Source organism: Amblyraja radiata, chromosome 19, assembly GCF_010909765.2.
Source record: "Amblyraja radiata isolate CabotCenter1 chromosome 19, sAmbRad1.1.pri, whole genome shotgun sequence".
Taxonomy (NCBI): domain Eukaryota; kingdom Metazoa; phylum Chordata; class Chondrichthyes; order Rajiformes; family Rajidae; genus Amblyraja; species Amblyraja radiata.
The window spans coordinates 34,480,031-34,493,644 of NC_045974.1; the positions used below are offsets into that span (position 1 = coordinate 34,480,031).

The 13,614-nt window shown below is 46.5% G+C and overlaps 1 protein-coding gene across 2 annotated transcripts in view; it reads right to left on the minus strand.

Annotated features, from left to right (window-relative positions):
• Nucleotides 1-8,629: 8,629 nt before the first annotated feature.
• The window catches only part of mettl25 (methyltransferase like 25), a 112,095-nt gene continuing 107,110 nt past the window's right edge, over nucleotides 8,630-13,614 (minus strand). For both annotated transcript variants that reach the window (XR_004414884.1, XM_033038203.1), the window contains one exon: nucleotides 8,630-9,728. Coding sequence is in view for 1 of the 2 variants with exons in the window: in XM_033038203.1 (XP_032894094.1) it covers nucleotides 9,715-9,728 (14 nt within the window). In the remaining variant the exon portion in view is untranslated. The remainder of the gene's footprint in view (nucleotides 9,729-13,614) is intronic.

Here is a 13,614-nt window from a genome sequence, read left to right on the forward strand (position 1 = left end):
TAGGTGCTCGGACCAACTGGGACTTCAGGGCTTCGAAAGCCGACTGATGGTGCGGGAACCAAACCCAGGCAACGTCCTTTTTTGTCAGTTCCCTCAAAGGAGTGCTCATTTCGCTGAGGTCGGGGATGAACTTCCCCAGGTAATTGACCATGCCGAGGAAGCGCTGCAGGCTTGGCACGTCGGCGGGCGAAGACATACTGGAGACAGCAGCAGTTTTCTGCGGGTCGGGCTTGAGACCGGAGGCGGTGAAAACGTGCCCCACATACGTGACCTCCGGGACGCGGAAACGGCACTTCTTGGGGTTGAGCTTGAGGTTTATATCGCGAGCCCGGTCGAGGACCAGGCGAAGGTGGAGATCATGCTCGGCTACGTCCTTCCCGTAGACCAGGATGTCGTCCACGATTATGGCACACGGCAGACCGGCAAACAGCTGCTCCATGGTCCGCTGGAACACCTCGCTGGCGGAGTTGATCCCGAATGGCATGCGGAGGAAACGGAAACGTCCAAAAGGCGTGCTGAAGGTGGTCAAGTAGGAGGATCGCTCGTCAAGCGGTATCTGCCAGAACGAGCTCTTGGCGTCGAGGACAGAAAAAACAGTGGCCAGACCGACCTGTGCAGCGACATCCTCTACAGTTCGCATAGGGTAGTGCGGTCGTTTGATCGCCAGGTTCAGGTCCTTGGGGTTGATACAAATGCGGATTTCACTTTTGTCCTTTTTGGCGGCAACGACCATGGTGGAGACCCACCGGGTGGGATCGCTCACCTCTTTGAGAATGCCCCAGGTGACCATGTCGCGCAGCGTTGATTCCACCTTGTCCTTCATGGCGAAGGAGACGCGGTGTGGCGGGCGGATCACAGGTTCAACATCGAGGTCGACGACGATCTTGTAGCAGCTGGGCAGCTTGCCCAGCTTGTCGTCGAAGCGGTCGGGGTATTCCAGCAGGGGGTCCATGAGGGTCCGCACCAGGTGTATGTCACGGTGAAAGGAGACCAGGCCGAGGTCCTGACACGCCCGGGCACCCAGCAAGGTGACGCTGTCAGAGTCTAGCAGATAAAAAGTGAGGGGCCGAGAGGCCTTCAGGATCTTGCAGTGCAGGGTTGCCTTTCCCACGGGAACGAGAAGCCCTCCCCCGTAAGCATGTAGGCGGGAGTTGTCAACAGTGACTTTCTCATCGGTCCTAATCTTTTTGAATAGGCTTGTTGACATTACATTCGTAACTGCCCCCGTGTCTAGTTTCGCAGTGAAGGTCGAACCATTAACAGTAACCCTAACCGAAGGGTCTGCTATCAGGGCATGTGCATCTAAGATCGAAAAGATTCCCGCCTCCCCTTGGGAGGGGGAACTAGTATCAGACAAAGGTAAATCTTCGGGCTCGTGTTGGGAATCGAACTCGCTATCAGCCTGAGCAACGTTGTTTAACATTCTCCGTGGTGCGGGTACTGGCCTGCCCTTGGAGCGGCAGGCTGCAGAGAAATGGTTTAATTTTCTGCAAAAGTTGCATGTCTTTCCCAACGCTGGGCACACATTGAACTGATGGGAGGAAAAGTTACAGTTAGGGCAACGCCGTGGGCTGGTGACGCCGGGTGCGGGAGAGACCTGTTGCCGTGGTGGGCCAGTGTTCCGCCGGCGGGCGGTAGCACTGGCAAAGTTGATGTCATGACCGGCCGGCGGCGAAGCCGAGTCCACCGCCTCAGCCATGCGGGCGGCGTGTAGAGCCTCGTCTAAGGACAGGTCGGGCTTACGCAGAAGTTCAGCCCTAAGCTTATAGTCTAAGAGGCCATATACAAGAATATCCCTGGTCACTTGGTCTGGTGTGAGAGCGTCCAGGCGACAACGTCTGGCCATGTGTCTCAAAGCGGCGATGTAGTTATCAACGGACTCGCCAACGACCTGGCGCCGATTGAACATCTTATACCGTGCGAGAATACAGTTAGTGGGGACGTCGCACATTGCGGTGAATTTAGCCATAAGACATACCGGGTCTCGCTCATCTTCACCTGCAGCATAGACAAACGACTCAGACCGTTCCAGGGCGGCGGGGCCGGCAATGTTGAGGAGTAGGGACGCCCGCATCTCGGCGGTGGCTGCGGGATGGGCAATCGTCACGTAGTGCTGAAAGTCGCGTCTAAAGACATCCCAACGGTGGGCAATGTCCGAATCGAAGACGAGAGGATCAGGTTTACGGCACGAGGTAGCCATGGCACGAGAGTATAGAAGGGGTAGGTTACTGGGTCAAATAAAAAAAACAGGATAGCAAGAGAATAGGAGACGTAGAGACGTAGAGCCACTATTGTGACACCATGTAAAGAGCTACAATAACGCACAGTTGTCTTTACTGCTTTTATTGTTATAACTCACATTCATTACTGCACTAGCTGTACGTGGTCCGTCACACGAGCTAGAGAGGGATCAAGGGGTGGGGAGGTTACATTTATACTTGGGATATAGGGAGTGGTTAGTAGTGGTGAGGTCACTATGTTAAAGGAACATCTACAATGGCTAATTGCACCTTGGCAACCTTTTAATCTTCTACATCTATGATTTTGTGCATAATGTCATTCCTGGTTGTCAGGAAAGCTGCACTGATATTCTGTAGGGATGATCAAAATACTTGGCTCCATCCACTTAGTAGCATATCCACTTCATAAACCATTATCTATTAGATACTCACAGGTTCCAATTAATGTCACTCCTTTTATTTTTCTAGCTACTGTTAACTACCATATAGTCTAATCAGTCTGAATAAGGGTCTCGACCCAAACGTCGTCTATTCCTTCGCTCCATAGATGCTGCCTCACCCGCTGAGTTTCTCCAGCTTTTTTGTATACCTTAAAAATTATATAGTGTTTATAATGGTAGATAAACTTGAAAATCTGTCACAACAATTTCTTCAGACATTAAACTGTAGCTTTAGCCATTATGGTGATCTCACAGCACAATGCCTTTACATGAACACATGGTATTCACTTTGAATAATGTGTGTGGATAACTTTGAAAATCAGAGTTAGGTTAAAATCTCCTTTGGTATTTTAGTGCACAGCTAATGAAGCTCCAAGAACTTGGGCTTGAGCCTAATTTCTTGCAGTCCGTCTGGAGTTTGCACATACTCCTCGTGATGGTGTGGGTTTCCTCTGGGTTTTCAGGTTTCCCTTCACATCCTAAAGGTGTACAAGTCAGTAGACTAAATGGTCACTGTAAACCCCACCCCCACCCTTCCCACCCATATGTAGGTGAGTGGTAGAACTTTTAGGGGAGCTGATGAAAATGTTAGGAAAATAAAATGGGATTAAATAACCCTTACTATAGCTCTTAAAATTACCAGTGACTCCTACGAATCAATGCTGATTTCAGAGCCAACTACACACTTATGAGCTACTTTACTGTGCTGCATTTTTAATGAGAAATCCCTGCTCCATTAGTGAAAAGCTAACCTTCCCGTCTGCCTTTGTCAGATAGCAATGACCTTTGAGTCAGAAAATAATAAAAGTATTCATATCGATTTAACCTCATTTTGAAATTCAATGCCAAAGTTTCTGATTGAAGCTGATCTTTTCAAATATTATAAAACACACTGGTAAAAGTTATATAAGCTGAGAACTGCAAAGCATCCGTGGTTCACTGATAAGAAACCTGCATCTAGCATTCCAAAATTATTTTAAAATGTTGTACATATCTGGAGGTAGAGATTTATTTGGGTATAAAATAAAAGCCTGACATGACTGTGGTCAATATGAACCCAAATGGAGTCCAAAGGCTTTTTTTTTTTGATACCCAGCCTGAACCATCTTCTTGACGTGAAGACAAGGGAACTTAGCAAAAATGAATGGCGATGATTTGTGGACACTCTGTATAAAGCTGAGGAGGTGCTCGATGTCCTCAAATATATGAAGATAGATATATCTCCCAGGCTTGATCCAAGGACAATGTATGAAGCAGATAAGAATTTGCAAGAGCCCTGGCTATGATGGCCATTAGACACACATGAGGTGCCAGAAGATTAGAGGGTAGCTAATGAGGGGCCCTATTTTAGTACTGAGTCTTCGGTCATTTGTTTTATAATGAATGTGCTCTACCCAAATTAACCTCAGCAAAAGGACATCTAATTATTTTGATACCTGAGTCATCTTGAAGTTGACATGTTCAGCTTGCTCCCCTCAGCCTCCCTTGCTCTGCATTTTCCAATTAGCATGCTGCTTTATAGTTGATCCTTAAAACATTCATAGTTTACTTTATTATTATCACATGTACCGAGGTACAGAGAAATTATTTTAGTTGCGTGCTATTTCATTTAAACGAAAAGGCTATACATGATTACAATCAAGTCGTACAATGTACAGATAGAGGATAAAGCACTGTGCAAGCTAAAATCCAGTAAATTCCAATTAAAGATAGTTCAGTATTAGTGAATCTGGACTCATTCAGGCAAGTGAACATATTCCAACCTCCTCCTGACCTACTATGTAGATAAGAATGCGTTTGGGAGTGTGAAAATTAGGTGGCTGGTACAGAACTCTTAAGGGCCTGTCCCACTTTCACGACCTAATTCACAACCTTTTTTACTCGTGGACATTTTTCATCAGGTTAGAAAAACGCCCCGACCTACTTAATGCCACGAGTACCTACGACTAGCATCACGACCTACCTACGACCTCATGACGACCATGCTGCGCGTATGAGTCAAGGGGAAACTCGGCAGAGGTCGAGAATTAGGTCGTGAAAGTGGGACAGGCCCTTAAGCCTCTGATTACTTGATCATTATCACAATGCTGTTAGAGTAACCTAATGGGTAGAGCAATATCTTGGGAGGCAGTTAAAAATAATTGTTGGTGTTTTGGGTTGTGACCCTTCATCAGGACTAAGAGTGGAGCTGTAAGATCAGTCCAAAGCACTCTCAGTCTTGATCTGAAATGTTGACTATTCCCCTTACCCACAGATGCTGTGCTCCTCCAGAAGTTTGTTTTTGCTTTGATTCCAGCATCTGCAGTCGCTTGTGTCACTACTGGTGATAATTTATGCAGAATTGGCATGTGCATTACTTTGTTTATGGGATATGGTTATTGCTGACAATATTGGCTTTTATTTTCCATCCCAAACTGTTGATGGTAAGCGTGAACTCAGTCTAGGTCATGACCAGGTCCTGGAGAATTCATCCAGCAATGTCCTGGGGCAAAATGATTTGTCACACACAATATTTTTCATGCTACCTGTTCTTTTCTTTTACTTGGTTCCTTACAGTTCATTCAAATACAGACTTGATACCAATTGAGAAATTCGTAGCTTTGCCCATATGTAGACCAAGACTGCAAAGGAGTTTGGAGCTAAGTAAACTTGGTGGAAGCCAAACTTCTGCCAAGAAGTCTGAAATTAAGCATTGCTTGTTATCTGTCCATTGGAGGTTAAGAGGACTGTTGGTGTCAAACTGGCCACTTGGATTTCCCGACTTTTAATGGTAGAACACACGCAGGCATTTACCCACATTTTTATCGGTTGGATACTTACATTATAATGGTGCTGAATAAATGCATGGCTTGTGCTGTAGTACGTTTTTAGAGCTCTTGATGTGTTGATGTTCAGTCTTTTATTGATTTCAGTTGGAAGCGATCAAGTTAACTTTGTCAGCAGTAGTGCTGCCAAGCCACTGATGAATATTGAAGTTTCCACTGGCAGTATTTCTGTGCCTATGTTTAATGCCTTTTTCAAGTAGTATTGCATCTATAGCTGAAAGAAACATTTTCCTTCGCCTTCAGGGGGGGGGAGAGGGGGGGGGAGAGGAGGAGAGGGGGGGAGAGGAGGAGAGGGGGGGGAGAGGAGGAGAGGGGGGGGGAGAAGAGGAGAGGGGGGGAAGAGGAGAGGGAAGAGGAGAGGGGGGAGGAGGAGAGGGAGGGAGAGGAGGAGAGGGGGGGGAGAGGCGGGGGAGGAGAGGGGGGGAGGAGAGGGGGGGGAGAGGAGGAGAGGGGGGAGAGGAGAGGGGGGAGAGGAGAGGGGGGGGAGAGGAGAGGGAGGAGAGGGGGGGGGGGGGGGGGAGAGGAGGAGAGGGGGGGGGGGGGGAGAGGAGAGGGAGGGGGGGAGAGAGAGTGCCTTTTTACTTCAACCCAAACAACCATTTGCAGGCAGTGCTTTTTTACCTCTAACCATATTTTCATTTTCAAACCAAATTAAGGGTACTCACAGTGCTGTAGACATTTGTCAGTGTCATTCAGAGCTCTGATTGAGGCACACCACTTGCAGAGACTGATTGAGGCACACTACTTCCTGGTTTTATAGTCCCTCCCCCTCCCTCCAGCAGGGGCAGCAGAGAGAATGGGGAATTTTGTAAAAACATTAATATCTCTGTCAATTTTCATCGACGGGAAAAATCCTCGGCACACATACGGCGGAGTGGGGCTCTAAGCGAGGTGGCCAAAAATGACGGCCGTAGGTCGCGGCATACTCTCGGAAATCGCAGCACAGAAAGCCAAAACCGGTCAAGAACAGACTTTTAGTAATATAGACTGGACTAAGTGGGACCCGTTGGGTTGAAGAATGGGCTGCGTGGGGGACCAGGCCTCCACGCAGCCCATTCTTCAATGCAATATTCCACCACTCACCCGTTCCCACAACGCAACCCGTTCCCCCAATGCGTTCCCCCAATTCTCCACCACTCACGCATAGCCCTTTAATGCGCAGGCATGCTCATTTGCCCTCATCCCCAAGCACTCCCTCCACCTCCTCTTCATGTGTGGGAGGGGGGAAGGAAGTGGGGTGTGTGGCAGAGGGGCGTGTGGGGTGGGAGGGGAGGAGGGGTGTGTGTGGATAGTGAGTTGTAGGAGGGGGAGGAGAGGGTGGTGTGGGGGAGGGGGGGTGTGGGGGAGGGGTGAGGTGTCTATGTGTGCGGGAGGGGTGTTGGATGGGGAGGAGGGATGTGGGAGGAGGTGTGTGTGGGGGAGGGTGTATGTGTGGGCGGGGGGGTGTGTGTATGGGCAGGGGGGTGTGCGGGCAGAGGGGTTGTGGGGGGAGGGGTATGTGAGCGGGGGGGAGGGGTGTGTGGTGGGGTTGTGGGGGAGGGGGGTTTGTGGGAGAGGGGAGGTTGTGGGAGAGGGGCGGTTGTGGGGGAGGGGGGGTTGTGGGGGAGGAGGGTGTGGGCTGGTGGGGTGGGTGGAGGGGTGTGTGGGGGGCATGTGGGGGTGGTTTTTTGGGGGGAGGGGGTTTGTGGGGGCGGGGGGGGGGTGTGTGTGTGTGGGCGGGGGGTGTGTGTGTGGGCAGGGGGGCTTGTGGGGGGGAGGGATGTGTGGGCGGGGTGATTGTGTGGGGGAGAGGGGTGCGTGGGCAAAGGGGGGGAGTGAGCTCAGAGAAAAGACGGGGAAGAGCCATGGGGGAGAGGGGGGACATCACGGGGGAGGAGCCAGCGAGGGGGACCAGAGGGGTAGTGGCTGGAATTGGCGGTGCGAAGGGACTCACAGCGAGTGCTGGTCGCTGTTCGTTCTCTGCCGGGATCAGAGTCTCCACTTTCCGTTTGGCGACATCTCTGACTCTGGGCTGGGCTTGGTCACCGACTCTGGGCTGGGCTGGGTCGGGTCTCCGACGCTGGGCTGCTGTTTGGGGCTGGGCTGCTGCTTGGGGTGGGGCTGCTGCTTGGGGCGGGGCTGCTTGGGGCTGGGCTGCTTCGGGTCCCTCCGAAAGTCCGGTTGGAAACCTCCGCCGGCCACCCTCAGCTCCACTAAAGACGCGATGGCTGGCGCAGGAAGGGGCGGACCGTCTCGGGGAGTGACGGGGAAGACTAATCCGCTGCGGCACTGACTGGCTGGAGAAGAGATCGATCTGCGCACGCACGGTTTTTAAAGATTTTTAAACCTTGCTAACTTTTACGACGTTCAACCGATCGGAATGAAACTTGGTGCACTCGCAGCCCAGGAGAACGGTGAGTGAACTGGCGAAAAGTCGTAGCGCTATCGAGAACCGTCTTTGCGCAAATAGAAAGACCGCCAAACCGGAAGATAACAAGATCAGAGATTTAGTCATGTATAGACAGAGATAGAGAGATGGGGAGATAGAGATAGATAGAGATAGAGTGATAGATGACTATTAGACTGCAGCTCTATGCAATTTCAGCAAAAGTCCCTGAATATTTGCAAATAGGCTTTTCTTTGCATGGACAACTGCCCCTGGATATGTATTTGATTTTCTTAAAAAGTGGGTTTTAACCTTTCTCTGAATCATTAATTTAGTCATCTGGATTACTAGTTTAATAAATTGTTACAATGCTACCAACACTGCAATAACTTAAAGTTTTTTATAAGCTCTGGAGTGCTTTGTGATGTTCTCCAATCGTTAAAAGTGTTATATATATTCAAGTTTTACTTTCTTTCCCCAAGTAAAAATATTTCAACCATCCAATTACAAAATCTAATTACTCCAACATCAATGCTTGTGCAGGTTTAAAGTATGTGCATCCTGCAGGATATCTGTTGGATTAATTTCCTCTCTACACTATATTTAGTGGACTTGTTAATAGCTTTGCATAGATCCCTTTTGTTGCAACCTGAAATAATCATTAACTGACCTGGATTAACAGTGTAACAAAATGTAATTTACTGTTGCAACATACAGTTCATGATTTGTACTGAATTTATTTAAAGGATATTCACACACTTCTGACCTTTTAAATATGGGTTACCTTTAATAACATATCTGAAAGCCTGTTCAGCAAATCTTTAAAAATAATTACAGTATTTTAGTTTATAGTATAATACTGAAGACCACGAAAATTCATTAATGTTTATACTCATAAACAGATGTAACAAGTAAACGTAAGAAAATGATGGTCAAAAATGTTTACTCAGCCTCGTTTCTGTATTAGATGGATTATCTTCACAGCAGATCCTTAAACAACCATAAATCAGGCTAATTATGCCTGTAAAAACATGAATATTTCACTGTGTATTATAATTAATATACGGTTATCATTATAAGAGACAGATATACAAGTTTTATTCACCTTGTTCAGTTGAAATTTTCCTTCAAGATTTAATCACACAGCGTGAAAAAACTGATGATCTTTTATTCAGCCCAGAAATAAATACTGAAAGACATACATTCTTATTTGTGATCGACAGTATTTGTTCTGTCTTGGCCGTGCAAGTCTGCCTCTGGAAGGCATACAAATTATAAACATTATTTTCAGAAGTTATTGTTGGAACAGGGATGTTATGCAAAGAACAGGCCTTGGTTTGCCATGCATCACTTTGATAAAGTAATTGAATTATTTATTGTTATTTAAAGCGTTATTTAATAATTCAACTAAACATCCCCTGAAAATGAGTAAAATACCTAAACAAATTGAGAAGTATTTTGGGCTTAGCGCCTGAGTTATAAGTTAATCTAGCCGTCTGTTGGGCAAGTGAGTTGGTGAGTATAGCTGAATTGGTGATTGGTTTGAGGGTCATTTTTGGCAATAAATTCAACAATCAGGGGAGGCAGCTAAGGGGAAAGTCAGAACACAACCCATGTGAGACTGAACTGCAGGAGAGGCTGTCGAAGACCACTGCCAATTTTAGTAAATTAATTGTCACATTATAATTTTCACATTTCAATCCAGTAACAACTTGTGAATTTTTCCTTGGCCTTTGGGATGTTGACATCTTTCCTCTGACAATACTTAAAACCTGACAGACATCTTCAGAGTGTGCGTCCTGGAAGCCTTTAGCAACTGTTCTCTGTCAGACAGCAAGCATCCTCTAACAACCAGTAGCTGAAACAAAAACAAAAAATCACACCTTGCATTGCCGGCTCTCAAGACGTATACCTGGCAGAGTGGAAGACATTAAGACTAAGACTTTGCCTCCATCACAGTGAGGATGTGCTTGGTGAACTCACTGTGGTGGATGTTTAATTTGTGTTTATTGTATGTTTTGTTATTATTGATTCTGTGTATGACTGCAGGCAACATAATTTCGTTCAGACCGAAAGGTCTGAATGACAATAAAGGAATCTAATCTAATCTAATTGTCTGCAAATAAACCAAAGAAGATATGCAGCTTTTGTTGCAGAGCTTCTGAATTTTCAGCACCAGAAGATAGATTGTTAACCTTGTGCCTTCAATCTACCACAATGAGCTGATGAGCAATTAACAAATATTTATTTTCAAAATTACTATCTGTCCTTTCACAGCATCCTGCTACCTTATAATAGGCGCATCTGCATTCTGTAGAAAGCTCAGATTGCCTTATGTCCTGCCCTATAGCTGGGAGTGAACATCAAATTTGGGCAGGAAAGAACTGCCGATGCTGGTTTAAATCGAAGATAGACACACAATGCTGGAGTAACTCAGCGGGGCAGGCAGCATCTCAGGAGAGAAGGAATGGGTGACGTTTTGGGTTGAGTTATTTAGTTCTTAAACTTGAGTTCTCGAGTTCTTCTTCTTTAAGTTTAAGAATCAGAAGTAAGCCATTTAGAACGGAGACGAGGAAACACTTTTTCTCACAGACAGTGGTGAGTGTGGAATTCTCTGCCTCAGAGGGTGGTGGAGGCAGGTTCTCTGGATGCTTTCAAGAGAGAACTAGATAGGGCTCTTAAAAATAGCAGAGTCAGGGGATTTGGGGAGAAGGCAGGAACGGGGTACTGATTGGGGATGATCAGCCATGATCATATTGAATGGTGGTGCTGGCTCGAAGGGCCGAAAGGCCAACTCCTGCACCTTTTGTCTATTGAGACCCTTCGTCAGACTGATGTTGGGGGAGTGTGCGGTACAAAGATAAAATGTAGTCGGTGACAGGAGAACTGGGAAGGGGGAGGGGATGGGGAGGGATAGCAAGGGCTACTTGAAGTGAGAGAGGTCAATGTTCACACCACTGGCCAATTTGCGCTGGGCCTCGCTCTGACAATGGAGGAGGCCCAGGACAGAAAGGTCAGTGTGGGAATGGGAGGGGGAGTTAAAGTGTTGAGCAACCAGGAGATCAGGTAGGTTTGGGCGGATGGAATGGAGGTGTTCAGCGAAACGATTGCCGAGCCTGCGCTTGGTCTGGCCGATATACAGGAGTCTACACCTGGAACAGCGGATACAGTAGATGAGGTTGCAGGAGCTGCAAGTGAACCTGCCTCAACTGAAAATAATTTGGGCCACTATTTTCTCACTTACAGTGCATTAAAAAAGTATTCAGACCCCTTCACTTTCTCCAGATTTTGTTACGTTACAGTCTTATTTTAAAATGGATTAAACATTTTTTTTTATCATCAATCTACACACAATACCCCAGAATGAAGAAGCAAAAACAGGTGTTTAGAAATGTTGCCAAAGGAATTAAAAATAACTGAAATATCACATTTACACAAGTATCAGACCCTTTGCTATGACACTCAAAATTGAGCTTCAGTGCATCCATTGATTATTCTTGAGATGTTTCTACAACTTGTTTGGAGTATACAAGTGGTAAATTAAATTGATTGTACATGATTTGGAAAGGCACACGCCCGTCTATATAAGGTCCCACAGTTGATAGTGCATGTCAGAACAAAAACCAAGCCATGAAGACGAAGGAATTGTCCGTAGACCTCAGAGACAGGATTGTGTCGAGACACAGATATGGGGAAGGGTATAAAACAATTTCTGCAGCATTGCAGTTCTCGAAGAGCACAGTGGCCTCTGTCATTCTTAAATGGAAGAACTTTGAAACCACCGGGCTCTTCATAGAGCTGGCCGCCCGACCAAAATGAGCAATCGGGGGAGAAGGGCCTTGGTCAGGGAGGTGACCAAGAACCCGATGGTCACTCTGACAGAGCTCCAGAGTTCCTCTGTGGAGATGGGAGAACCTTCCAGAAGGACAACTATATCTGCAGCACTCCACTAATCAGGCCTTTATGGTAGAGTGGCCAGACAGAAGCCACCCCTCAGTAAAAGGCACATGACAGACCGCTTGAAGTTTGCCAAAAGGCACCTAAACAACATTCTCTGGTCTGATGAAACCGAGATTGAACTCTTTGGCCTGAATGCCAAGTGTCACGTCTGGAGGAAACCAGGCACCGTTCATCAGCTGGCCAATACCATATCTACGGTGATGCATGGCAATGGCAGCATCTTGCTGTGGGGATGTTTTTCAGCGTCAGGAACTGGGAGACTAGTCAGGATCGAGGGAAAGATGAATGGAGCAAAGTACAGAGAGATCCTTGATGAAAAACTGTTCCAGTGTTCAGGACCTCAGACAGGCGCAGAGGTTCACCTTCCAACAGGACAATGACCCTAAGCACACAGCCAAGACAATGCAGGAGTGGCTTTGTGACAAGTGTGTGAATGTCCTTGAGTGGCCCAGCCAGAGCCTGGACTTGAACCCGATCGAATATCTCTGGAGGGACCTGAAAATAGCTGTGCATCGACGCTCCCCATCCAACCTGACAGAGCTTGAGAGGATCTGCAGAGAAAAGCAATTACCCAAATACAGGTGTGCCAAGCTTGTAGAATCATACCCAAGAAGAATTGAGGCTGTAATCGCTGCCAAAGGTGCCTCAACAAAGTACTGAGTAAAGGTTCTGAATACTTATGTAAATGTGATATTTCAGTTATTTCTTTTAAATTACTTTACAAAAATTTAAAAACACCTGTTTTCACTTTTTTATTATGCAGTATTGTGTATAGATAGATGATAAAACAAAATGAATTTAATAAATTTTAGAATAAGGCTGTAACGTAACAAAATGTGAAAAAAGTGAAGGGGCCTGAATACTTTCTGAATTCACTGTATGTGAGTGTCATTAAATAAACAAAGGAAACAAGATGATCATATAAACATAAAAGAATAAAAAAAGTAATAGAGATGGGAACCAAGTCTTTAATGAATTAAAAACATTAATGCCTCAGCTCAAACAGCAAACAAATTGGATTAGGTTTTGTACGTTATTATCCCACAAGATAATCACAAGATCCAGGTCCATTCTGAGCAAATATCGGAATTAGTTAATAGTTTAGTGGAATTCTACCAATCCTAAACCTAACTAAAATCATTGTTAAATTGGCAGTTGGGACCATCATTTGTAAGATGACCACAGGATGTTAATTGTACAGAAGTTTGTCAGCATTTCCATTATTCATTATCTTAAACACCGCCTCCTTTTCTTCTCAACAATTCTCTCTCACGCACATATGCAATTTATTTCCTAATATCTTTAGAATTAGTGAAGACATAGTGCGCTCTGACTAGTCTTTACATGGTGTCATTACCTTGTGCCTCCTGTTTATCGGGTTTTATTTACTTTTCGACCAGTTCCCTACCCTTCATTGTTTCTCTCCCGTGTCTTTACCATGGCCAACTCTTGTCGCAAGCCTGATATGCTGGTTTTCGACTCCGACATTGCCCATCGGTGGGCTGTCTTCCGACGCGACTTTGAGCACTACATTGCGATTGCCCATCCTGATGCCACCCCTGCGACGCATTCACACCTACTCCTCAACTTGGCTGGCCGGGAGGCCCTGGAACGATCGGAGTCATTTGAATACGCTGCTGGTGAGGATGCTCGGGACCCGGTATGTCTTTTGGCTAAGTTCACCGGTCTGTACGACATTCCCACCAACTGCATTCTAGAGCGATTTAAGTTTTTCACTAGGCGCCAGAGCCCCGGTGAGCACATTGACACCTACATTGCCGCGC